This window comes from Haliotis asinina, chromosome 13 (assembly GCF_037392515.1).
Source record: "Haliotis asinina isolate JCU_RB_2024 chromosome 13, JCU_Hal_asi_v2, whole genome shotgun sequence".
NCBI lineage: Eukaryota > Metazoa > Mollusca > Gastropoda > Lepetellida > Haliotidae > Haliotis > Haliotis asinina.
The window spans coordinates 33,703,905-33,731,225 of record NC_090292.1 but is presented as its reverse complement, the minus strand read 5'-3'; the positions used below and the strand labels follow the sequence as shown (position 1 = coordinate 33,731,225).

Genomic DNA, 27,321 nt, shown 5'->3' with positions numbered 1-27,321 from the left:
GATGGTGAATGAATGATCGTTGTAAACTCATTGAATATATGACTTATTAAAGTATAATTCATCATTGCAGGATTATATGTTCATTCATGGAAGAATACCATGTCAGTGGAAGAGTCTACCTTTTTCTATAGGTATCACAGCAGTTATGTGATGTACAGTCAACCCTAAATTTGTTTTCATGAAGGTGTAGGGATAACAGGCATGTAAACACATGTATAGCTGGTTCAGCATTAGGCAATTACTGGAAACACTTTGCTGGGTGTGAGGTGGTGTATTTCTGAGCTGCATGTATGATGAATGACAGCTTGTAACCAAAACAAAAACCAACAAAAGAAAATCAAATAATGTGTATAGCAGGATAAGTTGAAGAAAGAAGATACATAGCAAATTGAAGACTTTATGTTGAAATGGCAATGAAACGTGTGAAGAATTTCAGTATTTCACAGGGGGTCATTCCAGTTGCTTTGGCCATGAAAGTCACTAAAATGTGGAAAGTGTGTGTTCAATTGAAAAATCTTGAGCCTCCAAGAATTAAAACTTAATTATGCTGATACACTTGCATTGCTCATGCGCATAGAGCTGAAGTCACAAATGAGTTAAGTTAAGGAACACTGAGTTGGAGAGAGGATGGACTCCTGAGAGCTCTATGAAATTATTCCTGCCCTACAACGAAGAACATGTCATATATATGGTCACACTTTAGGCAAATGTGTGTTCATTCAGAAATGCTTTTGTTAACCCACCAAAGAATGGATACTCAGGTCTTGTGTGTGCCTGTCTGCATGTCTCATGTCAGAATTCCACCTAATTAATAGCAGTAATAGCTCATCCAATATATATATATAACCCCTTCACATACTGACCTAGGACACAATTGGCTGACTGAAGAAACAATTTATTTCAGTGACATGATCGGACATAATCTGGGAAAGAAGCAGCATGTATACTGAAGAAACAACAACTAAGTGGTTAGCTCAGTCCAAGCCTAGGGTATGAACATTTCAATTCTGCAATTGTCCATAATTGATACATGGTTTGGCAATAGAAATGAAAAACAGATTCCAACTTATAACAGGTACTTTTTAATGCCATACAGTGTGTGACATTTACAATGATGATATTATGATGTATTTCACAAACAATGAACAAGGTCAAAAGACAGGAAAATGTTTACATCAGCATTGATGTGAAAGAACTGAAGAATATATAACCACATTAGTAGCACATCTTAACATATAAGAACTAGTGGATGAAACCTTCAACAGTAAGTGTTTTTTACATTTTTTTTAAAACTTGAATGAAAACAAGTTCTGAAGTGAACATTAGGGAAAGAATGTAAATGTGGCACAGTACTGGGTTTTTAAACCTGGTCCTCCATGAAACAGTTACTGACTTCAAGGTGGACACTAGGGCTGCAACGAACACACAATGGGGCAAATATCATATGCATCACGAATATTGGGTAGTGAACACAAATAATTATTCATGAATACAATATTGTAGTTAAGTGATTGATACCCAATATGGAGCCCACATGTTGACTGTTGATTTGTGGAAAACTAGTCATCTGATATGACACTCAAATTTGGTATCTAGTACACTATTAGTTGCAGTCAACAGTATCATGTGCAGCCATTGCAAAATAAAATAACTTGTACTCTTGCAATGATAGGGCCTTTTCCATTCTTGCATATCTCACTTTAATAAGGGCTCAAGTGAAACATGCTCAGATACAAATGGTAGAGATTCATTCATATTGTCATGGTGATCACGACTAAGGAATATTATAGTATTCATGAAGGGCTTCGACTGGATTCAACGAATATGTGAGTGTATCATAACAACCCTAGTGGACAACTAAAGTCATTCATGTCCTTAAACAGGAGGCAAATGCTTTCCTTGTTTTACACGATTTAAAGAAGCTCTGCCAGAATGGCTTTCACATATAAGTCATTCAGTAGATAGATACAGCTCTCCCAGCAATTTTAATCAAAGGGTATTCTTTCAAAGTGACAATTCTTCGGAGTCCATCTGAGTAAAAACCACACCAGTTCATATGGGCAAATGTTCCTTGTACTTGATAATAGTATGTGTGGCTTACTTTCATTTAATTTCTCCATCCTGTAGTATGTATGGACATTTCATTTCAAGAAGACCCCTTTCATTTCCAATATGAATAACACTATCAGGACTGGTTCCACGAGGAGGATACTCTTGTTGCACAATGAAACCACATGTAACCACCCTTGCATTCCTGTTGTTTTGTCAGCAGATTTGCATATTTTCTGCCTGAAACCGCCTCATGAATATGTCGCCATATCAGAGCATGAATATCAAAGGATGAATATGAGAAAATGTCTTTCACAGCATCATGAACGCATGTTGATGTTTCCAGTTTACAGATAAGGTCAAAATTAGAAGAGGTTCATCGTCCTTCCTCTGCCTGTGTTTACTGAACTCCACAATCTATTGTTGGCATGTCCATGTGTGTTCTTCTCAATTATTACACAGTCTTCTTCGGAGAGAGACAACGCACTGAAATATTGCAAAAATGTCTGATACACTCTTCATTCTTCAAATCACAAGTGTCTGCAAAGTTGAAATCAATTGAATGGAGTGCAGGTATCGACATATCGGATTCTTCAGTCATGTTGACAACAGACTCCTCAGTTAATTACGAGCCTGTATATGGTAAATGTTCACAGAGTTTGGGAGCAAATGTATCGACATTTATTGGTTTTATCATTGATTTACCTGTACCATTAGTAGCATTTTGGGTGGTTGTAGTTTTCTTCTTATGTTCTATCCACTTGTGTTTTGTGAATGTCATATCTTGTGATTTAACAGGGCTCAATGTGCGTTTTCATGGCTAGTTCCTTCCAGTTTCTTGTATGAGATGTCAACCAAGGCATGGAGGACAGCAGTGACACGGTTGCATAATTCACTGAAACTGATAAATGGTTCACTGAATGTCATTTTGAAAACTTAGAAAAACACGTAATTCCATATCAGATTAGTGAAATAAAATACAGTGTACTACTGTAGGCTTACATTTCACAATGATACATTTTTGCATACATCAGTCAGGATTACGTTCTTGCACACATGCGGAAGACATATGCATTACCTATACCAGCAATGAACCCACCAACATTATTTAGTCATCCACTTCAATCAAGTCCTAAAGAATGATGAAATCATATACAAACAAGTATAGCTGTTTTTCAGTATACTTAATTCACATTTCAGATCTGTCAGTGAACATCATTATCGGTAATATATTCGAACTACCTACCGGGCAGTGCAGTTGCAAACATCAGCAAGTACTCGGCCTATAACCTTTGTCGAAGACACCCACACATATTAATCTGCTTCTGTTTCATGCTCCGAATTGGTATGGAAGGAACACACTTTGGCACTGACATAACAATGACAACAGTCCGCGGATAGATGGTGATATTGAACTGAATGGACGCCTAAATCTTCAAGGAATACTTTAGCTTTCAATTGACGTTTAGCATTATTTGGGTCAGTGTTTACTGTCTGCTGCTTGCTTAAGAACAACTTTATACACATCACTTGAACTAAATGATGGCATAAGTTCAACACTGCTGAGAGTTCCCCCAGTGGTGCTAGAAACTTCAGAAATCATCTGTGTCTCACAGTGACCACGCCGACTGTACTTGCATTTTCGATCGATCGTTTGCCAAGATCACGTACTCATTTGGCACGCAAAATTAGACCGACTTGTTCCGTGATTTCGTACGTGTGTTTTCAGTTCACGCACATGCAATTTATCAACATTCAGATTCAGTCCTTGGGCTGCCCCGCTGTCTCTCTCTACTGTCGACACCATTTGGAACTGAAAAACATCTACGGAAGTGGCCTTGAGGAAGGGAGATCACACATGAATGGGGAGATAAGAACTATGCAGGTGAACTAGCCAATGAAAACACTTTCATGATGTCATTAGCCAATCGCTGTAGCTTCCGGCAATTTTAAGCTCGTCACCTGAGAAGACAGGAGAAGTTGAGCGTGGTATAAGAATACTGCTGTTGATCTTGGACTTCACATGGAAATTTCCATCCCTCTGCAGACTTTATCATCAGTTAGAAAGTGTTGGACCACCTGTTATGTTGAGAAGTACATGCTTCATTGGTGACAGCAAGGTGTTCGGATTGCCGTTGCAATAGGTATGTCAGTAATGTCATGAAAGTGAACATCGCATGTTTTTTATGGCTTCAATACTGGTGTCTCTTATAGTACCATAACCATATTCTTTCTACTGTCCTCTGATAAGGACCCGGACGAAGCAGGCTCAGGGCCTGCACCATCTGCCAATAAAACTTTATTACTTCAGTGTTCGAAACTTTGGGGTATTAATTCATCTGTAGGTAAAGTATCACTCTTGTGTATTCAGCTATGGTTGATAAATGCAATGTTTCGTTTCCACTTGCCACAGTTTCATGTTGGATGGGTTTGTACATTAAACAATATTCTTATTCTATTAGTAAGCATGCGAGCACATAAGTTTTCTGTGCAGTATTCTGATAACAATCTGATTAATGTGTGTCATGATTATGACAATGTTTAAAATGGCGGCCTATGTAGAACTAATACACAATGAAGTGTTTACAAACAGTGTTTCAAAGTAACGTGTAGAATGAAATGAAAATATTTGAAATGTATGTTCAAGACTAGTATATTTTGTGCATTGGGATCGACATGCTTTGTGAAGATGGGGCGGTGGGGTAAACTGGTGGTTAAAGCGTTCGCTGGTCACACAGACGACCTGGGTTCGATTCCTGACACGGGTACAATTTGTGAAGCCCATTTTTGGTGTCCATAGCCATGATATTGTTGGAATATTGCTAAAAAGTGGCGTAAAACTAAACTTGACTCACTCAATCATTTATGAAGAACAAAGTCGTTTCAGATAGTAACTGTTATTTCCAGGTGAGATTCCGCATATGCTGTCAGGATGTCAGATGATGTAAGGAAGAAGAGACGGACCAGTACCACCTCATCAATGTCGAGAGTAAGTATTGACGCTACAAAAATCTACCATAATCTGTGTGTTATATGTTTAAACACATAGTATGTCTATTATCTCCTTAACTCATTCTGACATGTATAAGGTATCTGGTCTGGACTATAGGTTGTATGAAATGACTTCATTTCAAGTGAAATCTGGTGAGATCTCATACTTGGTATGTTGTTCATTTCTTTCTGTATGTGTATTTCCTGAGAGCAAACGAACACAAAAAAACGGCCACATCATAATGTTTTGTTTGTAAAACACTGTGTCACTGATGTATCATGATCAACGCATCTGTTATTGTTATGGTCCTGAAACTGCAACTGCAACCATAACCCAAGTAATAGCGAACTCTGTGATGGGTCATTACTTGATTGGATTTTTAACAAACAGAAGTTTGACTTTCTCTGGATCCCAGCAGAAGCACTTATTACTGTTATTACTGCATCTGTTGTTAGTTGTTAACGTTAGTTGTTAACGTTAGTTGTTAACGTTAGTTGTTAACCATATAGGATGCAGAAACTCGTGTCCTATCAATCCCTGGGTGTATTCATCCACAAAATTCAAAGCATCATGCTCCAATCGCATATCAATACACGGATTGCACATTTTGCCTGCTACTAAGAGGAACGTATGATCGATACTAGTATCCATTCCAATCGTTGTGTACAATCATTAATATGGTAAAGGTATGTACATGATGCAAGATGTGAGACACATGTTTTTGCTGCTGATTTGGAGCAGTAACCATCATGCCCGCTGTTTCTTAGCAGAGGCTGTTAACCACTCAATTTTAGCAGGAAAAGAATCCTTAAACATGCCAATATTAATTGTTTTCAATGCATTTTAGGCACTATCATCCAGACACAGGACTATCGGCGTCCTTTCTGATGAGCATTATGGGTGGATCAGATCGAAACTGGAAGGTGTTGACTTTCCGAAGGAAAGCAAGACTAAACCGTTTCATGAAGCCTGCAGGAAAATAAAGAGATTTAACTTAACCTTGAGAGAAATCCACAATCCCATCCAAGGAGGGTACAGACCTGAAGTGATTGATGCAGAAAGAAAAATTGTCATCCGGAAGTCTGATGTTGAAAGCATCATCGCCAAATTCTACAAAGAGTTGCGAGGGTCAGGTGCAAAGAAAATCAAGTCCATGATAAATGAATACTATGCAGGGATTTCAAAAGACACCATACAGGACTTCATTGATCGGCAGACTGACAGACAGCAGTTACGGCCAGCTTTTAGCAATGCACCTAACTTGAAGCCTGTGATTTCAAAGAAGCCAATGGGTCGACATCAAGTGGATCTAGTTGACCTCAGTGGCATGCAGGTGACAATTGGTGGTGAAACATTTCTGTATGTGTTATCAGTCATAGATGTATTCACCCGGTTCCTATGGCTTCGTCCTCTTTCCAGTAAAAGTGCTTCCTCGGTGGCTATAGAACTTTACAGGCTGTATTTTGAATATGGGTGGGGATGTCCACGGATTCTTCAATGTGACCAAGGTACAGAATTCAAGGGAGCAGTTAACCAGTTGTGCATGAACATGGGTACCAAAATTGTTCGCAGTCGGTCTCACCATCCGCAGTCTCAGGGAAAGGTAACAGTATATTGTAATGAAAAGTTATATGTGATCTATACCGTTGACATGGTTAAAGTGCCAGATGAAGGTCACAGATGCAGAGGCGTTGTCCTAATGCTTGATGTGAATGCTGTCATGTGAAACCCTTGGTGCCACTACTCATTTCATACAAATGATGAACACTACATGCTTACTTTTGGGGATTGTCATCAATCATTTTGCCTCTTGTAAAATTATAGGTAAAAGACAGTTTAGATGTTGGTGTACATGTTTCCTATTTATGTTGATCAGTAATGAAAAAGCAGGAGAAAGACTGCAAGTTGCCAAGTTGAGCAACTAACTCTGAGCATTGATGCAATGTTTCCTCTGTAACCAAGCTAAGATTTTCCATACTTGCTTTTGTTATTTGTGTTGCTACGCAGATACCTCTGCCATTTGTTTCTTGCTTTTGATGATGTCATATCATGAGTAGGCTGTTCTGTCTTTTTTCTGTGTGTATCTTACCCTGTAGTGAATTATATAGTCTTTGTGAGTTACATTGCTTTATATCTTTCGGTTCTTTATCTTTGTCTATTGGTATGTTTTCCTCCTTTCAGAGAGAACGGTCCCATAGGGACTGGAAAGCACACCTTGAATTTGATTATAAGAACAGTTCAGATAGTGAAAACTTCAACTGGGTGGAAAAGTTGCCAGCCTATGCCCGAATACACAATGAAAGTCATCATTCGTCTCTTGGTAAAGTTTCACATTGACTTTTGGACCGAGGGGTTTAAATGAACGTTGCCATGTAACACAGCATGAAGCACTTATTATAACCATATCCTCTTCATACTGTAAGCATGTACTTGCAACATGCATATTGGGTAACATCGAAAACCCTTCACTACTAGTGTAGTGATTAATGAGTAAGCAAACATAAATAGCTATACCAATTATAGCAATGTGAATCTGTACAGATAAGACTCATAGACAAATCTCACACCTAGTTAAGATGTCTAGGATAAATAAACAAACAAATAAATAAATAAATATGTGCATAACTTCATATGTTTACAGGTTGCTCTCCATACCAGGCCATGTTCGGCTTTCCCCCAGTCCATTTCCAGAACTTGTTAAAGGCGGGCAATTCTGTTGATGCGTACTCTTACTCTGAAGAAGAGCCCTCAGAATTATCAGCACAGAGTGATCAGGTATGACAGATTTTACGTTATCACTTAATTGTAAGTGTTATAATGTAAAATATGTTCAATACATATGACAAGTGCTAACAAGTTCCAGTCAGTACTTGAGTCCATTATCCTTTTCTACTAAATACATAAACATGTGAGTTATTTCATTTGAAATCATATATATGTTTACATGTAATGCATGTGTAATGTATTATGTTCACACTTCAGCACAGCGAAGAAGAAAATATTCACGACAGGATAGAGCGTATCACGAATCTGAGGAGGAATGTCTTCAAATCGTCAATGAACCAGTCTTCAAAGATGGTGAGGAAACACCGAAGAAGGTCAAGTGTATTGGTGTACGAAATCGGAGAAAAAGTTCTTGTAAAGACACAAGCCAAGGATGCAAGGCTTAGGAGAGGCGGCTACAAAAATGGAATTGCAAGGTGTTTAGAAGGGTTGGTGTCAGAAATTGATTCTGACAAATCCAGGTACAAAATTTCTTTTCCCAATGAACAGACAAGATGGGTACACGTGTCTGAAATAACATCTTTGACAAGGGAGAAAGAGAAAAAGAGAAAAAAGGAGAGACTGGAAGGTACATTCAACAATATTGATAAAGACCTTTTTTAAAAGACAATGGTAGCAACGGTTTTCAAGGTATTCTTTATATACAATATATGTTATTGTGAATTTTTAGTGCGCATATGACTCATGGAGTGAACAGGTGCCTTCACATGTAATATGTATCTGACTTTGTAACACTAGTGTATGAAGTTAGAAATGAAGTAGTGAAGTTATTGGACTTATGAGTTTGTGCCTTCACTGCAAAATTGAAACCATGTCACTGAAGAGTACAATTGCTCTAGTAAATGGCATTGAAACATAATAACATGATTGAACGTAGGCCTTCAGTGTTAGTGTAGTGCCTCTTATAATGTGACTAGCACTCTTTAATGAATTATTGTGTTATTATTCCACCTTTGGGGATTTTTCAGCACTCATATTGGGGGAGGATGCATTTAAGTGTACTGTGTTCTTTGAGCAAGGGCTTTAATGGAAAAGTGGTACTCTACTGATATGTAAGAAAAAAATGAAAGATTGATTGGTACTGTACATGTTTACTTTTTAACAAGGGTGAGCTCATGAATATGTAAGGTATGTGCAGCAAGAGTCAGTGTATGTAAGAGAGTATTTCCATCATTTCCTTTTTCTTGGCATACAAAAAAGGTTCAGTTCAATAACCAGTCAAACAGGTGCACTCTTATGGATGCCATAAAATGAAAATGTGATGATGTGTGGACTCCTACCAAAGAACATGTTTGTTATCCAGCAGACTCGATGCCTGATGCCGAAGGAAAGAGGAGGTCAACCAAAACAGTGAAAACACATGACCACAAAGGTATGTCATGCACTGCTTTTGTGTATATACTCAACACCAAACATGTATATGTGCACACTGTTTTTTGGAGCATAGCTGAAACAGAACATTGAAATAATAACAAATACTTGAGGCATGTGTCATATATTAAATTTTTGGAATGGCCAATTTCATCAATGTCATTTCCTTATGGACTAGACAGGAATGGATTTCAATGTCATGGCATACCTAATTCACACTTAGCAGGTGTATGAAAAAGATACTGAGGTGGTGCCTTCCTTCACTGGAAAACTGATTTTTGTGATTTTCATGGTTTAGTTCCAAAAGAAGGACATGGATTTATTTCTGAAATCCTCCTTAGAGACTTTCCACAGCAGTATGTTCTAAATGTTACCCAAGTTTTGCCTTTTTGATGTGTAAATTTGAAGGGAATGAACTAGTGTCCTGTTTCCATATACAACCAACACAATCACCACAGCTTGCTCACACAAAAGGTCAACTGGTACTCTTCATTTGTTGGGCAAGGGAATTTGTCATCATGTCATAACTTTTGAATTCTTTGATCAGGAATAAATTGCACAATTCTAAGGAATACTAATTAAAGCAGGATATGTGCACTTATGTTCCTACTTTTCAGGAAAAGGAGAGCAATCATCAAACAAGAGTGGAGGCACTGAAACACAGAAAGGTATAATCAGAAACGTAGAATATACAGAATTGAATAACGCATGATGAATAATAATGAATTGGTTTATACAAATGGTCTACGTAATGTTATCATTTTTTCATACATCGTCATTTTCTCCCATCGATCATTTCTCCATTGTTTCGCTTGCAAAATGCAACAATTGTATAGGCGGTGAAGAATGTTAGTGATATTTATGATAATGTGTACATGTAGGACACACAACACCAACGATGAGAGAGCTTCATTTTATGACCTTGAAGTTGTACATAATGAAGGTGAAGGCAACTGCATGTTTATTGCATTGGCCCAGCAACTGCAAATCCAAGAAGTTGAAACTCTCAGTCACATAGATCTCAGGGAAAAGGTTGTACAGTATCTGCAGGTAAGTGAATGGTCACAAACGCTTACAATGTCATCAGGAATGTGGTCGATACACTGAAGATGTGGAAGCAATGTGGTGTGCTCTTTTTTTTTAAATGTTTCATTTTCATAAACGATAGATAAAAATGGCAGGCTTCAATGCAATTTTGATGAGGAAATTCTTCAGTGTTTAATCATGTGTGTATTAATTTCTGAGAACTCACATATAAATAAAATATGTAATATACAGGGTATAGGTGAATATATTGAATTTTTATTTATCAGCCTTGTTTTTTTTGGGTGAGTCAAAATATGCATCCTACAAAATAATAATTTCATCATTGGTGAAGAAATGCCATCACCCCATGCCCTGGACAGTTCGGTTTTCGTTTTAGGCAATCCTACTTGTCTCTAGGCCACCAGATAAACGATTTTTGGTTTTCTAAATGAATAACTGCATTATGCCAGGTACATAAAACCAGCAGATGGTTGGAAGACATAGGTTTTTAGTGATAATGTAATGATGCAGCATACATCTGTGAGAGAAAAAAAGAGTATGTGTAATGCGCAAAGCTCTGGAGCAATACCATAATATCCAAATGAGCAACAGGTGTAGGGGAATGGCATGAACACACAAGAGTTCCTACATGTTTTTTCGGGTTTCTTCACAGGCTTGGTATGGCATAGCTTGTTAAGAGACCTTGATTAAAAAAAGGAAAACCTTTGCTTTCATGTGATCCCTTATTTTCTCGTGTAGCAGAGGGACAATGTATAAAGGTACATATATAAATTGCAATATTTGTTACAACTTTAGAGTTCTATGATGCAAGCGTATGATCAAACTTTCAGGTGTTTGTAGTTGAAAAGTGAGAAATGCACAAAGAGCGTTGCTCTGACTAACATAGACGTGCAAGCAAGTTGTAATTCTCATATGATATCACATTTACGGGAATCAGTTCATGCTTCTGAATTTAAGTAAAAAATTGAAGAGATATTTGTTATAAGAAAAAACATCCAAACTTAACAACAAAGAAGAAATGTTTTCTACTCTGTGATGTCCATCATCATCACTGTGATAAATTAAAGAAGTTTAACCATTCGTCTCAGGTACAAAATGTTGGGACCGGAAAATTACAGAGTTCATGCCTCATCTGTTTGTGTATTTGTGTGTATGTACATCCTTCTGTTTATCCATAAGCATTTCTTTCATCGGCTAAAGTCCGAATCTGTTTCATATTTTTCAAGAAGATTTGACACACATAGCAAACAGAATCTAAAGTGGTAGCAATGGGAGGATACACTTTATCAATGTATGATGCGTACCACAATATGTTATGTGCAGTATGACATGTATCACCATACATAGACCTGAATGGCACAGTATTCAGATTTGAAATGATTTCTTTTAAGGCATATGTGTATAGCATGAACTCTATTATTATAAAGAAACACGTAAACCTATTATACATATTTGTCTCTCTATATGTACTCTAACATGTTTCTTTAAAAAAAATATGCGTATCGTTTTGTGTTAATACTCTATTATTATAAACAAACACGTAAACCTATTATACATATTTGTCTCTCTATATGTACTCTAACATGTTTCTTTAAAAAAAATATGCGTATCGTTTTGTGTTAATACTCTATTATTATAAACAAACACGTAAACCTATTATACATATTTGTCTCTCTATATGTACTCTAACATGTTTCTTTAAAAAAAATATGCGTATCGTTTTGTGTTAATACTCTATTATTATAAACAAACACGTAAACCTATTATACATATTTGTCTCTCTATATGTACTCTAACATGTTTCTTTAAAAAAAATATGCGTATCGTTTTGTGTTAATACTCTATTATTATAAACAAACACGTAAACCTATTATACATATTTGTCTCTCTATATGTACTCTAACATGTTTCTTTAAAAAAAATTTGCGTATCGTTTTGTGTTAATACACCAATCGCTGATTTGGTAGTTGTTTCAAACTGAGATATATCGCGATGAATCGTGCCAGCACCATGACGTGGTGCCTTTGGCTGTTCAGCTTGTATATATTCAGGTCATATCTTTTTCCTACTTTATCCTACTTTCCACGGCTCCCATACGGAAGGGATGTGCACAGACAATCACTCCAGTCCAAAACAGTTGAATGTCGTCTTTCACTAAAAATTGGCAGATCTACACTTATGCAAGAAACCAAAGATGGTGCCTTTGCTATATCTGGATGTAAAAGTATGGCAGTAGATACTTTGCTGCTCCTCACACTCAGCCCATTATCTTGCAGGGCAAGCGACGTGTCTTCCAAGGCTTCCTAGATAGAAAGCATTTCCCATCCTTCAGAGACTATTTGACAAAAATGAAATGGGCGGGTGAATGGGGTGACCATGTGATGTTACAGGCAACAGCTGACCTGTATAAGGTTACCATCAGAGTAGTAACCACCATAGCCAATCAGCCCATCTTCATTCAGCCCAGAGAAATAAGAGACAATATGCCTGTATTGAGCATAGGACACCTGTGTGAACTCCATTACGTTAAGCTGATACCAATGTCACCAGGAAAAGGTTGGTGCTTTACATAGACATATTTATGGTACAGGTAAAGGACATATGATAGTTCACCCTATGCAAACAATAGCCAGTTAATATGTAGTATTTGTAACAGTTACATATATCAGTGTGTGGGTAGATTGATAGTGGTATTAGGTATCTGATAGTGCATAATATTGTCATGAGCACTATAACATGAATGTAATGAAATATAGTAAATGAAAACATTCTAGTGACGTTACATATGCTTGGCTGTGCCAAGTCATGCTTCACTTCCGACTTGTACTTACATACAGTGTTTTTGCAGCTGCAGAGAAAGAGACACAGGAAAGTTGTAAAAGTTGGTTCAGACGACAATGAATTTGATTTGACAATGAATAAGATTTATTTACACTTTAACAATGTTTTTTTTGTTTTTTGGGTGAGATTTTAAATATTTGTGAGTCATGAAAATACAAATATTAGTGTAAAATGTAATTGTGCATATCAAAATTCAACAGTGTGGCAAAGATTTTGGGTTTTTTTTGTGTTGCATTACCAAATATCTTACATAAGACATAGTGTATTTTTCACTCTTGAAATCAGTCATAACTGAATTATACTTGTAATGTACAGTTATTAACATGAATGAAAAGGAATTACCTATTTTATGACCTTACCAAACTAGGGTTGCTTATCAAATCGGTATTATTGACCTGAATTCTGAGGATGACTCAGTTCCGTCAAGCTTGACCAAGCTTGACTCACATGATCACATTTTCAGTCTTCTTACAAAATTGTTCCATCAAATATGCAGGAATCATGTGTCATGTAAAACCCTGACATACAGAAGTATTCACTTGCATTCATATCTTTCATTACCTTTGAAGGTCCTGGGGTAGAATAGGCCTTTTGGAACCCAAGCTTGCCATAAAAGGTGACTATGCTTGTTGTAAGAGGCGATTGACCAACAGCGGGATCAGATAGACTCATTGACTTGGTTGATATGTCATTGGTTCCCATTTGCACAGATCGATGCTCATGCAATTGATCACTGGATTGTCTGATCCAAACCCGATTATTTAGAGACTGCTGCCATATAACTGGAATATTGCTGAGTGCAGCGTAAAACTAAACTCACAACTCACTCGCACAAATCTTTCATAAACCTATGTAACACATGTTTGTTTCTTTACTTTAATGTTCACAGAAAGAAGATGTCATTGCTCATCTACAGAAAATACTCCTTAGAGATGCACCGTGAGTTTTCTTTTTACATGTCTTAGATTGACGTTTGATTAATGTTAGCTGAGGTTTATAGTTGCTGTAACTGTTCAGTACTCAGAACTGCCTTTGTAAGGGGTTTCTTGGGTAAGTGACTTGGTTGATACATGATCATACTGAAGAGGAATTAAATCTAAACCAAGTGAAATGATACCACTAGACTAAATGGCCGTGTTGTTGAGGTTCAGTATACTTCACTGATAACACCCAAACACTACTTGGTGTTTCACACATCATAGAGCAGGGCTATTGTTGCATAAGGTGTTAAACATGAAGAATGTATTCATGTTTTTCAGCCAGGAACAGCTTCACAGGCATGACGAGTTTGTAAGCAGCTTCCCTAAACCTGATTGAAGAGTGAACTTTGCTGAAGGTTATCTTTCTCATGCTGTACGTATCTCGCTCAAAAGTTACATGGGCCCATGTGTCTTTTTGTTTCTTAAAACTTGCATTTCACTTGTTTAAATGTAAAAACTGATTTTTCAAGGAGGAATGTCAGATACAACAACTGACAATAAGAAAATTACACACTAATTACAGTTTCAAATGGATAATTATGGTATATTGATCATGACTTCCAGAGGATCTGGGCAAGACAGTTCACTGCTACTTCTCGTCTATGAGAAGGCATGAAATTTTTCCACACATGAGAACACTATTCATCTTCCACTTTACTTGATATATAAGGGACAAAGGAAACTGGCATATTTATATGCTACGTAAAATTAGTGACAAAAAGAATGACTTCAGCTTGCAATATCCAACTACTGGTAGTTTAATGTTGTGATAAGAGAACTGTTGCTTTCAGCAAGTATGCTGTTTTGTGAAATAAGTTACAATGAAACTCGTATGATGACTTGAACTTTAACCTTTGAGATACCTCAGAAGCTGCCATATTTTGTATGACACTACTGATAGAAGCATTGTACATAACATATATGGTTTGCAAAGCGTATTGTGGCATACAGATAATACCATGTAGTTCGAGAGATGATCGTTATTGTATGCTGTGTGTTGATAGTGATTTTGTAGGCTTAGTGCTCTTGTAAATGTTCATTCATAAATCGGAAAAAAGCACACGTTTGTACATAATGAATGAATGGTGCCTGTGTTCTGGTAACAAATAAATACAGAAACCTTCCGAATTACTTTCCACTTTAGACATAAAGACTAAAACAATTTCTAATTCATGCATATATATTTGTGTCACTCCACACACACACATATTTACCTCTGAAAAGATTTCCTTCATGTGTTTTACTCTTTCAGATGCAAGAAAAGATGTTGCCTTACCTCACATCAACTTTAACATCAACAAGGTTAAAAGATACACGGTATTAATTCTTAATATTCTGTCACACAGGAGAGTATTTCCTTATGTTAAGCTATGAAGTTGTGCAAGAGGAATGAACATGATTGCATGTTTGGCTTTTAAACAATATATATATATATATTCTTTCTTATGAAATAATGATTACCAAAATACACAGTATGAAGTATTCTACACACAATAGATATTATCATACCAGCGCCATCATGGTAATGACTGAATAAGTGTTACATGTATATACATCTAGGATAATAGGACATGCCTTAAACCATAGCGCCATCATGGTAATGACTGAATAAGTGTTACATGTATATACATCTAGGATAATAGGACATGCCTTAAACCATAGCGCCATCATGGTAATGACTGAATAAGTGTTACATGTATATACATCTAGGATAATAGGACATGCCTTAAACCATAGCGCCATCATGGTAATGACTGAATAAGTGTTATATGTATATACATCCAGGATAATAGGACATGCCTTAAACCATAGCGCCATCATGGTAATGACTGAATAAGTGTTACATGTATATACATCTAGGATAATAGGACATGCCTTAAACCATAGCGCCATCATGGTAATGACTGAATAAGTGTTACATGTATATACATCTAGGATAATAGGACATGCCTTAAACCACAGCGCCATCATGGTAATGACTGAATAAGTGTTATATGTATATACATCTAGGATAATAGGACATGCCTTAAACCACAGCGCCATCATGGTAATGACTGAATAAGTGTTACATGTATATACATCTAGGATAATAGGACATGCCTTAAACCATAGCGCCATCATGGTAATGACTGAATAAGTGTTACATGTATATACATCTAGGATAATAGGACATGCCTTAAACCATAGCGCCATCATGGTAATGACTGAATAAGTGTTATATGTATATACATCTAGGATAATAGGACATGCCTTAAACCATAGCGCCATCATGGTAATGACTGAATAAGTGTTATATGTATATACATCCAGGATAATAGGACATGCCTTAAACCATAGCGCCATCATGGTAATGACTGAATAAGTGTTTTATGTATATACATCTAGGATAATAGGACATGCCTTAAACCATAGCGCCATCATGGTAATGACTGAATAAGTGTTACATGTATATACATCTAGGATAATAGGACATGCCTTAAACCATAGCGCCATCATGGTAATGACTGAATAAGTGTTACATGTATATACATCTAGGATAATAGGACATGCCTTAAACCACCTGATCGTTTGGTCAGAATGGTTGCATTCTGAGCAGCTTGCATACCCAAGACAATATAACCATTATGACGAAGGGAATTTCTCTGTTGAAACAGGAGAGTATACTCTGGAATGTTACGGCTGTTCAAGTGCAAAGTGGAAAAAGGACTTGAACATTTGACAAGAAAGCACATGATGTAGGAATACTTTCATAGTATTTTTGTTATGTGATTGTTATTGACATTTCTAGACACTATTGAATTTTATGTAAGAATACTTTCATAGTATTTTTGTTATGTGATTGTTATTGACATTTCTAGACACTATTGAATTTTATGGCATGATTTCATGAAAGATGGAATGGGTATAAGTGGATGAAATTTTGTTATTGGTTCTTATACTTTTTTTGTTTCGAAAAATGTTGTGTTATAGAAATGTTATATATTTGAGTGAGTGAGTGATTTGGGTTTTACGCTACTTTTAACAATAATCCAGCAATATCACAGCAGGGGGACACCAGATATAGGCTTCCCACATTGTGCCCATTGTGAGGAATCGAACCCGGGCATTCAGCATGATGAGCGGATGCTCTAACCGACTCTGGTATTGTTGACAGTTATTACATGTATAATATGCAGATGTGATTCATGATACTATGTGATTTGTCTTATGAAAAGAAAATAGAACACGTATATTTTTTTCACTTCAGAACTGCCACAGAATACTTATTGCGGGTAGGGGTGAAAGAAGCCATCGTCTTCATTCTGATGGATACAATGCAGAAAACATAGGAAGAAGTAAATATGGCTTGCATGTCTTCTGAGTTTGATGCCAGCCAGGTTCCTGGGAGAGGCGTGCACATCACTGTCGACGATGAGTAATGTAGCGCAAAGATCGGCAAAACTGCAACATAAACTTATGACTGTAGTGCTACCATTGCTCTGAGGAACCCGGCCCAGATTGAAAATGCTTTTGTTGGTTGGATTGCTTTACTGGTTGCAATTCAACCCAACAAAGTAGAAGTTCATGTGTACCTTACTATGAACGTGTAACCAGACATATGTCACACAGACCCTGAACATTTCTGTTACTCAGAGATTGTAGGCATCTTTATTTCTTTTCTTACTTCAATAGAAATGATTGGGACACAGCACGGATTTCATTTTGGTGATGGTCTTACCAATGTACATTAATTCCATACCTCTGCATCTGTGCCATTGTAATGCTTTCTTCCATAGTTTTAGTGAATTACAAGCAGGTTACTTTTTTATACTTTTCCCTGTTTTCCCTTCTTTGTATAACATACAAAAAGTTTGCACCTATTTTTTGTGTGTGTTTTTGTGCAGAGGATAGTGATTTTTGTAACATGTACATGTACAGAAATATATTCAGTGCATGAAATAACGTCTGCCTGGTGGCCCACTACTTGCTAGTTACATGGCGGGCTCACAACTTTATTTTATAGCCAGCCCAGTGTGTCAATACATTTTCCACAAGTATATATTTGAAATATTTTCAAGTTATTTGCAAATTTGGCAACTAGACGAAACCTAACCTAGACTTCCACAGATCAGCCTACCCATTTAAATCTTAAACTGAATGGTCTGGAGAATGCTTCCAACCAATGGACAGTCTTCCTTTCTGTATGTAACAATCACACATAACTTCATTTAGTAACATTATTTTATCACCTTGTCTCAGTCCTATTTGTAATGCAGGGCTGGGTGCACATTAACAGGCCCAGCAACATTTTTCAGTTCTCAGCTCAGTGGGCTTGCTTGGTGTGTTAGGAGTTTCGTACAGTGAATATATTATTGTATATTTAACCCTGATGAACCGATTTCAGCCATGTCAGTCATGCTTGGATAATGTTTAAAACTGATCTCTTCTGAACTGCCGTGGGCTGAAAGTGTGAGTGTGTATGTATGCTCTATATATTTTGTATATCCACAAACAGTGTTTAGAAGTAGTTACATGAAAATGATATGAAACTTTTTTTTAAATAATGCAAAGTTACTTTTGAAACAACAGTTTCACACTGCTTTCAGCTGAATTGTCAAGGAAATTTGAATATCATTTATATTTTAGACGTTTTTGAACTTTCTTTTGTAAGGGGCTCAAATCATTTGTGGAAAGCAACTTGCCACAGGGACAGTGACTAGGAAACTAACTTGTCCTGACTAATTTTCCACTTTCATCATGTATGATGTTTCAAGAGTGACGAGTAGCCAAGAAAGCTAAAATCCTAGTTTCTTGCAGTTTAAAACCATAAGTAGAAATGTAATAGCCCACAGACAGATTACCATTTTATAGCCCCAAATGTAAATTGACTTCTCCCTAGCATTGGACGATGGCATTTTTTATCAGTTGTTAGTGCAGTTTTCAATTATTTTATTTGGAACTGTATTGTCATAGAACTAAATATTATTTTTGGAAATTGATATTTATTGCACCTTTGCTTGTTTGTAGCTTAGGTTAAATGTTGCAAGGAATGCAAAGAGTGAAGTTAAGGAGAATTATGTGTAATAAGGTTATGTTTCAAATGATGGTCTGGTCCAGCTCTGTCATTTCAAGAAGATATTGTATTAGAATCCTTTAAGGATACTTGTGAAGATGATGGTTTTACCAATTTCAAATCATACTATTTCCTTTCATGTGCAAATTTTTTTATACAGGATAATACTTTCTTGCCAAAGTAATGGTGTCTTGAGTCTTATGAAGTATACATTAATAGACTGTATGTCATTGGATTGGTTCAGTTTGCTTACATATAACCACCATTCACAAATATGTTATGTAAAACTAAATGCTCTCTCTCTATCTCACTTCTGTATAATAAACCATTTACATGTTAATTTTCTTATATTATTTCGATACATGGGAGGGGTTGGATGGGGATGTTGCGTCTATGACAATGTGTGTGCATGTGCATGTGTGTGCGTGCGTGTGCGAATGTCTGTGTGATATTTTTTATATCTGTTGTAGTAGGCATAGCCTGTTGTATTGGACAACAGGTTTCAATCTGTTTTTGTAATAAAACATATTGTACATTATCCTTTTTGGTTGTTTCATGAAGAAGTGTGATAACAGAAGCTCTGCTATATGCACATACAAATAAACACAGGATGTTAAGGATGTGCCTGTTTCACTGAAACTATGGGTTACAGGGATGGATACAACTTTTTGAGAAAGGTGGGTGGACACTTCATGTTCACCCGAGTTTCATTGGTGATATATCAGAACTTGAGGACATAAGGCCAATGGCTTTGACTACATGTACAGACTTCATGCCGTTGATTGTTATGTAACTGGCATGATACTGTCAGAGGCATCAAAACCAAGTTCTAACCTCTCAGTAGCATCAGCAGTACTAATAGTAATAGCATCAGCAGTAGCAGCAGCAGTACTAATAGTAATAGCATCAGCAGTAGCAGCAGCAGTACTAATAGTAATTGCATCAGCAGTAGCATCAGCAGTACTAATAGTAATAGCATCAGCAGTAGCATCAGCAGTACTAATAGTAATAGCATCAGCAGTAGCAGCAGCAGTACTAATAGTAATAGCATCAGCAGTAGCATCAGCAGTAGCATCAGCAGTAGCATCAGCAGTACTAATAGTAATAGCATCAGCAGTAGCATCAGCAGTACTAATAGTAATAGCATCAGCAGTAGCAGTAGCAGTACTAATAGTAATAGCATCAGCAGTAGCAGCAGCAGTACTAATAGTAATAGCATCAGCAGTAGCAGTAGCAGTACTAATAGTAATAGCATCAGCAGTAGCAGTAGCAGTACTAATAGTAATAGCATCAGCAGTAGCAGTAGCAGTACTAATAGTAATAGCATCAGCAGTAGCAGCAGCAGTACTAATAGTAATAGCATCAGCAGTAGCATCAGCAGTACTAATAGTAATAGCATCAGCAGTAGCAGCAGCAGTACTAATAGTAATAGCATCAGCAGTACTAATAGTAATAGCATCAGCAGTAGCAGTAGCAGTACTAATAGTAATAGCATCAGCAGTAGCATCAGCAGTACTAATAGTAATAGCATCAGCAGTAGCAGTAGCAGTACTAATAGTAATAGCATCAGCAGTAGCATCAGCAGTACTAATAGTAATAGCATCAGCAGTAGCATCAGCAGTACTAATAGTAATAGCATCAGCAGTACTAATAGTAATAGCATCAGCAGTAGCAGTAGCAGTACTAATAGTAATAGCATCAGCAGTAGCATCAGCAGTACTAATAGTAATAGCATCAGCAGTAGCATCAGCAGTACTAATAGTAATAGCATCAGCAGTAGCATCAGCAGTACTAATAGTAATAGCATCAGCAGTAGTAGTAGCATTCACCTGGGCAAACACCCCACCCCCACTACAAATTCTTAACGGTGCCCAAATCAAACGATGGTGCTTTTAGCAGGCACTTCACAATACATTCATTTGTTGGTATATAAATAGGTAATGCCAGTTTTTATGTTGTACATGTAAAATGAGAACCCACATTGTACACTACGCTATTCACAACTCAGCACTGCCATGTGCAAGTGACAACTTGGCCGTACGAAACACGTTATGTGGTGGCATGAACTCTGCACACTAATGACTATTCATATTCATTGTGGACTTAACACCATTCTGGGTTTAAGGCCACAATGTGTACATGTCAATAAATATGGATATGTATCTGTAGCTTTTGCACTGAATATCTTTGTTAACAACTGGAATCATGTTCATTTTCAATAAATTTCATAACATTATTAATCATTAATTAATCACACAATGTGAGATGAAAAGGGAATGGTAAACGTGACATTATTTATTGCTATACCTATCCATATAGCTTATATATTGCTGAATGTGGCGTTTAATAACAACAAGAAGAAATAAACCAAAACATGTGAAGAACTATTGAGCCTAATGATTGATATTGATACATTTCAGGCACAACCTTCAAGAAAGACAGGTGAGGAAGTCGCAGTGGCTGATCGATCAAGATGTCTGACTTTGTGTGCTGGTGATTAGGTGCCTGATTCTAGGGGTGCAGGTTCAAGTCCCAGATGGGTCTCAACCCAAAAGTACTAGAATTTGTACTTTACTAAGATGCCAAGTGTAATGTGCTAAGTGTAATGCCAAATATGACATATTACATTTGATCACGTTCTAAATGGCATTGTATAATCACGATCAGTTGTGCCTTGAAATGGGAACAACTGTCGTAAGTCAAACTCAATATTCCCAACCTCAGGGAAAGGCAGTTGACAAATATCAAATAAAATATGTGCGACATGATGTCAAATATCAAATGTGATCTTTTAAGGCCATGTGTAAGGTTATAATGGTCACAGATGTAGAACCAGGTTCCTGATGCCTGATATGAAGGAAATTATTGTTGATGTAATTATTGCTGAGACAGATACACAGAAAAGATGTATTAGACTTGCAAGTTTCCACTGGTGAGGCAGTATATGCTCAGCTTTATGTGAATCCTTAGTACCAATACTATATGCCATGGTAACAATCAGACGATTTCCTCAGCTCTGTAGTGGCATGGCTAATGACATATTTGTTATTTTTGCATTCAGTGAATCAATGTATGTGACAGTTCAAGGGTTTCTGCCATGACACCTTAACATGTATGGTCCTTTGAGCAATTTCAGAGTTAGACCTTTGCTTATTCATGTTGGTTTTTAGCCATAATTGTCCAGTAAGGCATTTTTATGTTTTATGTTTTCACATATTTTGCTCCCTTCAGGTTATCATGACATTAAAACCAAATGTTTTTATTAATGATTAACTTCATATGTTCACAGGTTGTTCACCATTCATCCCATGTTGGGTTGATCCCCTAGTCCAGATCAACAATTTGCAGACAGCTTGGAATTCAGTTGATGTCTACTCTTGCTCTCAAGTGAAGCATTATGAACTGAATGCATGGGCAAAGTTGAATTTTTAGATTCGGCATTTAGTTGATGTACCCACTTGCCAATGCCATGAAGCAGTGCTGGATTTATAGGAAAAAATAGATCCCCATGAATACATCCCTATTCCAAGTGGTGACCATGTGATCAGTCTTAGTAACCTAGCCTATTATTCAGCAGGAACAGTGTGGGACATAAATCACTTGTAGTTAAAAACCTTTAAAGGCGTTATTCCATTTTAGGTGACAGTCACATGACGAATAAAAAAGTTAAAAATCTGTAAAAAATAGAAGTCTTGAGCAAGTACAGTGGGAAGTTAATGACAAGTTTGAAATGCAATTTGGTATCATCAGCCCAGAGAACATGTCCAAATTCCTTAAACTGTAGATTTTAAAGACATTATTCCCTTTTTGATGACAGTCATGTGACGAATAAAAAAGTTAAAAATCTGTAAAAAATAGAAGTCTTGATCAAGTACAGTGGGAAGTTAATGACAAGTTTGAAATGCAATTTGGTATCATCAGCCCAGAGAACATGTCCAAATTCCTTAAACTGTAGATTTTAAAGGCATTATTCCATTTTTGGTGACAGTCATGTGACGAATAAAAAAGTTTAAAATCTGTAAAAAATAGAAGTCTTGAGCAAGTACAGTGGGAAGTTAATGACAAGTTTGAAATGCAATTTGGTATCATTAGCCCAGAGAACATGTCCAAATTCCTTAAACTGTAGATTTTAAAGGCATTAATCCATTTTTGATGACAGTCATGTGACGAATAAAAAAGTTAAAAATCTGTAAAAAATAGAAGTCTTGAGCAAGTACAGTGGGAAGTTAATGACAAGTTTGAAATGCAATTTGGTATCATCAGCCCAGAGAACATGTCCAAATTCCTTAAACTGTAGAGGCAGGACGACTGCCAAGAAGTGGATCAAGGACTCTTTGGAAGGGCGACAGAGGACCAGACAGGCAGGTGTTTCCAACTGTTTGGAAGAAAATATGCTTCTTCATGAATGTTTGTTCATTATACAGTGCACACTCATTCTCTCATATTATTCAGCCATTTAGGAGTGAGTGAGTTTAGTTTTACGCTGCACTTAGCAATATTCCAGCTATATGGTGATGGTCTGTAAATAATTGAGTCTGGACCAGACAATCCAGTGATCAACAACATGAGCATCAATCTGCTCAGTTGGGAACCGATGACATGTGTCAACCAAGTCAGTGAGCCTGACCAGCCGATCCTGTTAGTCACTACTTACGACAAGCATAGTCACAGTCAGTTAGGTATAGATGGAAAAGTTTGATTCTGGTTTTTGCAAGTAAACGGAATGGTCATGTAGCCTAGATGTTCAAGTGTTCGCAAACCATGTTCAGTGCCAGTGTTCGAGTCCCCACTTAAATACAATGCCTCACGCCCACTTCTGATGTCCGTTGTTGGAATATTGCCAAAGCGGCATAAAACCACACTTACTCGCTGTTGTTAAACCAATCTACATACGCCATAAATGTGATTCCTGGTGCTTATGCATGACTCATTTCTTTCAGACGCAGGAACCCTGGCACATTCTGGATTTGGTGTTGTGTCCCTCTAAACCCTTCCACCTGGACTTTAGTACACTGGCTTTCCGAGGGTCCGATGGGATGTGTTTTTGTCTCATGGTGGCTCCATAGTGCATCCGCTCTCCGCGCAGGCCCCCGCCGACTGTACATGGAGTAGGTTCAGTGCTAGGGCCTGATTGTACAGTCAGGATGGTTGTTACAGCAACCCAGTTAGTTTAGGGTTGGCACACTCTGTGGCCCCAGTCTTTCCAGCATCCCCAGTAGGCCCAATGCTGACTGCACTTGACTGGTAGATGTAGGTGGTAGTGTATATAGGGCCCCCTTCGTGCATGCCCTGTACGATGGCATCTATAGATGTCATAACTTAGTGTTAACCCACCATTCCGTCCTTCAGTAGGTAGTTCGAGACAAAGCTGTGTACTGACCGGCTACCTGCTGGTAAAGCATTTCAGTATTTCAGTTCAATGTTTAGATTAAATTTTGTTTTTCCCGACCCGACATAACTGTTTAGCATTTAAATCTATGGTGATCGTCAAATAACCGAATGGTTAAAGCGTTCCCTCATGACGCTCCAAACAACCCTAATTTCATTTCTCATATGGGAATGATAACTTGTACTTGTTGTTTCTCACCATGATATAGCAGGTATATTGCTTAAAGCGGGTTAAAAATAACACTCATGCAGTCCTAATATGTGTGGGATGTATAAATGATGTAAAATACTATTTACCTTTGTTAGTAGAACCGCCACCCACTGAATCAACTGTTTTTTCAAACGATCTTTTAAAGAAAACATGAAATGCCTGCTTGTTTACAATGACAACTACTGCTAAGTCACAACTTGAGTTTCATGTTTGAGCTTTTTTTCTCGTGGAGGGATATATTTTGCATTAATACACACAGTACCAATGATGTAAAATATGTTTACCTTTATTATCAGGAGCGTGGATGCCATCGTCCTGGGGGCGGAAATGGACCCCGAAGTCCCCCAGAGGCAGGACGACTGCCAAGGAGATATTTCCTGGCCAGAAGTGGAGCAAGGATTCTTCTGGAGCAGGATGTGGATGTGGACGTTTTACTGTTCGTACATTTTGTGACAATGTACTGTGCGTGTCTACTACTGTAAACCCTCCAGTAGAATAGGTAGTGTTGCATACGTTGAGGGAACACGAGTGGGTACATCAGTTACCCTAAGTGCTCAATCTACAAATTCAACAGTGACGCTGCATTCAGTTCATAATCCTTCACTTGAGAGCAAGAGTAGACATCAACTGAATTCCAAGCTGTCTGTTAATTGTTGATCTGGACCAGGGGACCAACCCAACATGGGATGAATGGTCAACAACCTGTGAACATATGAAGTTAGTTATTACTAAAAACATTTTTTTTATTGTCCTGATAATCTGAAGGGAGCAAAATATGAGAAAAATATAATGGAATTAAACATAAAACATAAAAATGCCTTATTGGACAATTATGGCTAAAATCTAACATGAATACACAAAGGTCTAACTATATAAAATTGCCAAAAGCAGCATACATGTTAAGGTGTCATGGTGAACCGTCAAATACATTTATTCACTGAATGGAAAAGTGACAAATATGTAATTAGCGATGCCACTACAGAGCTGAGGGAATTGTCTGATTGTTACTATGGCATATAGCATTGGTACTAAGGGTTCACAGAAAGCTGAGCATATACTGCCTCACCAGTGGAAACTTGCAAGTCTAATACATCTTTTCTGTGTATCTGTCTCAGCAATAATTACATCAACAATAATTTCCTTTATATCAGGCATCAGCTACCTTTTGCTGAGATAGGGAATGTTGAGTTCAACTTATGACAGTTGTTGTTCCCATTCCAAGGCATAACTGACTGATTACACAGTGCCATTTAGAAAGTGATCAAATGTAATGTATGTCATTTTTGGGATTACACTTTCTTAGTAAAGTACAAATTCTAATACGTTTTTGGTTGAATCCCACCTGGGACTTGAACCCGCACCCTCAGAGTCAGGCACCTAATCCACAGCATACAAAGTCAGCTGTCAAGACCGATCAGCCAAAGGGACTTCCTTACTTTTCTTTCTTGAAGGTTGTGCCTGAAATGTATCAATATCAATCATTAGGCTCAATTGTACTTCACACATTTTTGTTTATTTTTTCGTTGTTGTTGTTATTAAATGCCACACTCAACAATATCTAAGCTATATGGAGAGATATAGTAATAAATAATGTCATGTTTACCATTCTTTTTTTTAGCTCACATTATGTGATTAATGTTAATAATGTTATAAAATTTACTGAAAATGAACAAGAGTAGAGAAACACATTCAGTGCAAAAGCCACAGATACTAATCCATATTTATTGACATGTTCATGTACCATGACTGGCTTAGCTATGGATGTGAAAAAATACATTTTAGGTACAAGGACATACTATTCAATAACTGTCAATAATGGACTCTCCCTTAATTGTATATTGTTCATTATTTACCACAAAATGAAAAAGAAAGTGGGAACATCATAATATTTGATAGTCACATATTAATTGAATCATGGTGAAGTCATTTATACTCTTAGATAAATGTAATTTTTGGTGCGCTTAATGGGCACTTTAAATAAAATTCAATATTCGTTGAGTTTGAGTGAAAAGAAAAATTGTCAAAAACAGCAAAAAACTAGGGTGTTGAAAAACACCAGCACCACATTTGATTCAAACGCCCAAACACAACAGCCTAGTGCATGAAGAAGACAGACTTCCTCACAATGCACAGGTATTGGCAACAGGGCACTGGCAGTATATTTAGTGATAACATTTTTCTATCTCAGCCTATATAATGTGTTGACTAAAGAAGAATGACTATTAATCATATGTCCATGACAGTCCTGGTTCAAAAATGTGTTCCAAATTAAACATGATTTGTACATTGCAAACCTTAGTACAAAAATACATGAGCATGATGATTACTGTTGACTTCTGCACTCCAAATAAGTTTAGCAAGCCTTAACTTACATAGCATGTGCATGTTGATGCTGCTGCACAACTTACAGTGTTGGACACTGACCAAAATGTGTCTGTGATCCAATGTACCAGCCTACAGAAAAGGTCTATTTGTCCTACTGGATTGCTGGATTCAAATATCATTGCTTCCAAAAAAGAGGAATATAAAAATACTTTACATCTAACCTGTACACTTGTTGTTCTTCCAAATTAATGACATATTAATGACTGTTTGATACATATAC

General features: G+C 37.1%; 2 protein-coding genes and 1 pseudogene across 3 annotated transcripts; 2 read left to right on the top strand and 1 right to left on the bottom strand.

Annotated features, from left to right (window-relative positions):
• Positions 1-4,973: 4,973 nt before the first annotated feature.
• On the top strand, positions 4,974-12,631 carry LOC137260222 (uncharacterized). Of its 2 annotated transcripts, XM_067797916.1 has the most exons (8): positions 4,974-5,038; positions 5,889-6,644; positions 7,223-7,361; positions 7,683-7,816; positions 8,024-8,393; positions 9,129-9,197; positions 9,814-9,864; positions 12,520-12,631. In XM_067797916.1, the coding sequence occupies exons 1-8, from the start codon at positions 4,982-4,984 to the stop codon at positions 12,552-12,554; spliced, it is 1,611 nt and encodes a 536-aa protein (XP_067654017.1). In that variant the 5' UTR covers positions 4,974-4,981; the 3' UTR covers positions 12,555-12,631. The 2 variants fall into 2 exon arrangements, with proteins under 2 accessions (XP_067654017.1, XP_067654016.1); XM_067797915.1 differs by lacking the exon at positions 12,520-12,631 and having other exon boundaries at positions 9,814-9,975.
• On the top strand, positions 12,592-18,364 carry LOC137259518 (uncharacterized; annotated as a pseudogene).
• A 1,538-nt stretch (positions 18,365-19,902) lies between these two features.
• On the bottom strand, positions 19,903-25,966 carry LOC137259517 (serine-aspartate repeat-containing protein I-like). Its single transcript, XM_067797154.1, has 4 exons — positions 25,879-25,966; positions 25,001-25,120; positions 24,115-24,214; positions 19,903-20,872 (listed from the first exon to the last, which is right to left on the bottom strand). The coding sequence occupies exons 1-4, from the start codon at positions 25,964-25,966 to the stop codon at positions 19,903-19,905; spliced, it is 1,278 nt and encodes a 425-aa protein (XP_067653255.1).
• Between the last annotated feature and the right edge of the window lie 1,355 nt (positions 25,967-27,321).

Excerpts from the sequence above, each read along its gene's own strand:
- LOC137260222 (XM_067797915.1), top strand. The coding sequence starts at position 4,982 with ATGTCAGATGATGTAAGGAAGAAGAGACGGACCAGTACCACCTCATCA. Across the intron at positions 5,039-5,888 it reads CCACCTCATCAATGTCGAGA|GCACTATCATCCAGACACAG; the intron begins GTAAGTATTGAC and ends AATGCATTTTAG. Across the intron at positions 9,198-9,813 it reads GAAAACACATGACCACAAAG|GAAAAGGAGAGCAATCATCA; the intron begins GTATGTCATGCA and ends CCTACTTTTCAG.
- LOC137259517 (XM_067797154.1), bottom strand. The coding sequence starts at position 25,966 with ATGGCACTGTGTAATCAGTCAGTTATGCCTTGGAATGGGAACAACAAC. Across the intron at positions 24,215-25,000 it reads CCACGCTCCTGATAATAAAG|TCGGCGGGGGCCTGCGCGGA; the intron begins GTAAACATATTT and ends CTCCATGTACAG. Across the intron at positions 20,873-24,114 it reads GCCAGTGTACTAAAGTCCAG|TACTGCTGATGCTACTGCTG; the intron begins GTGGAAGGGTTT and ends TATTACTATTAG.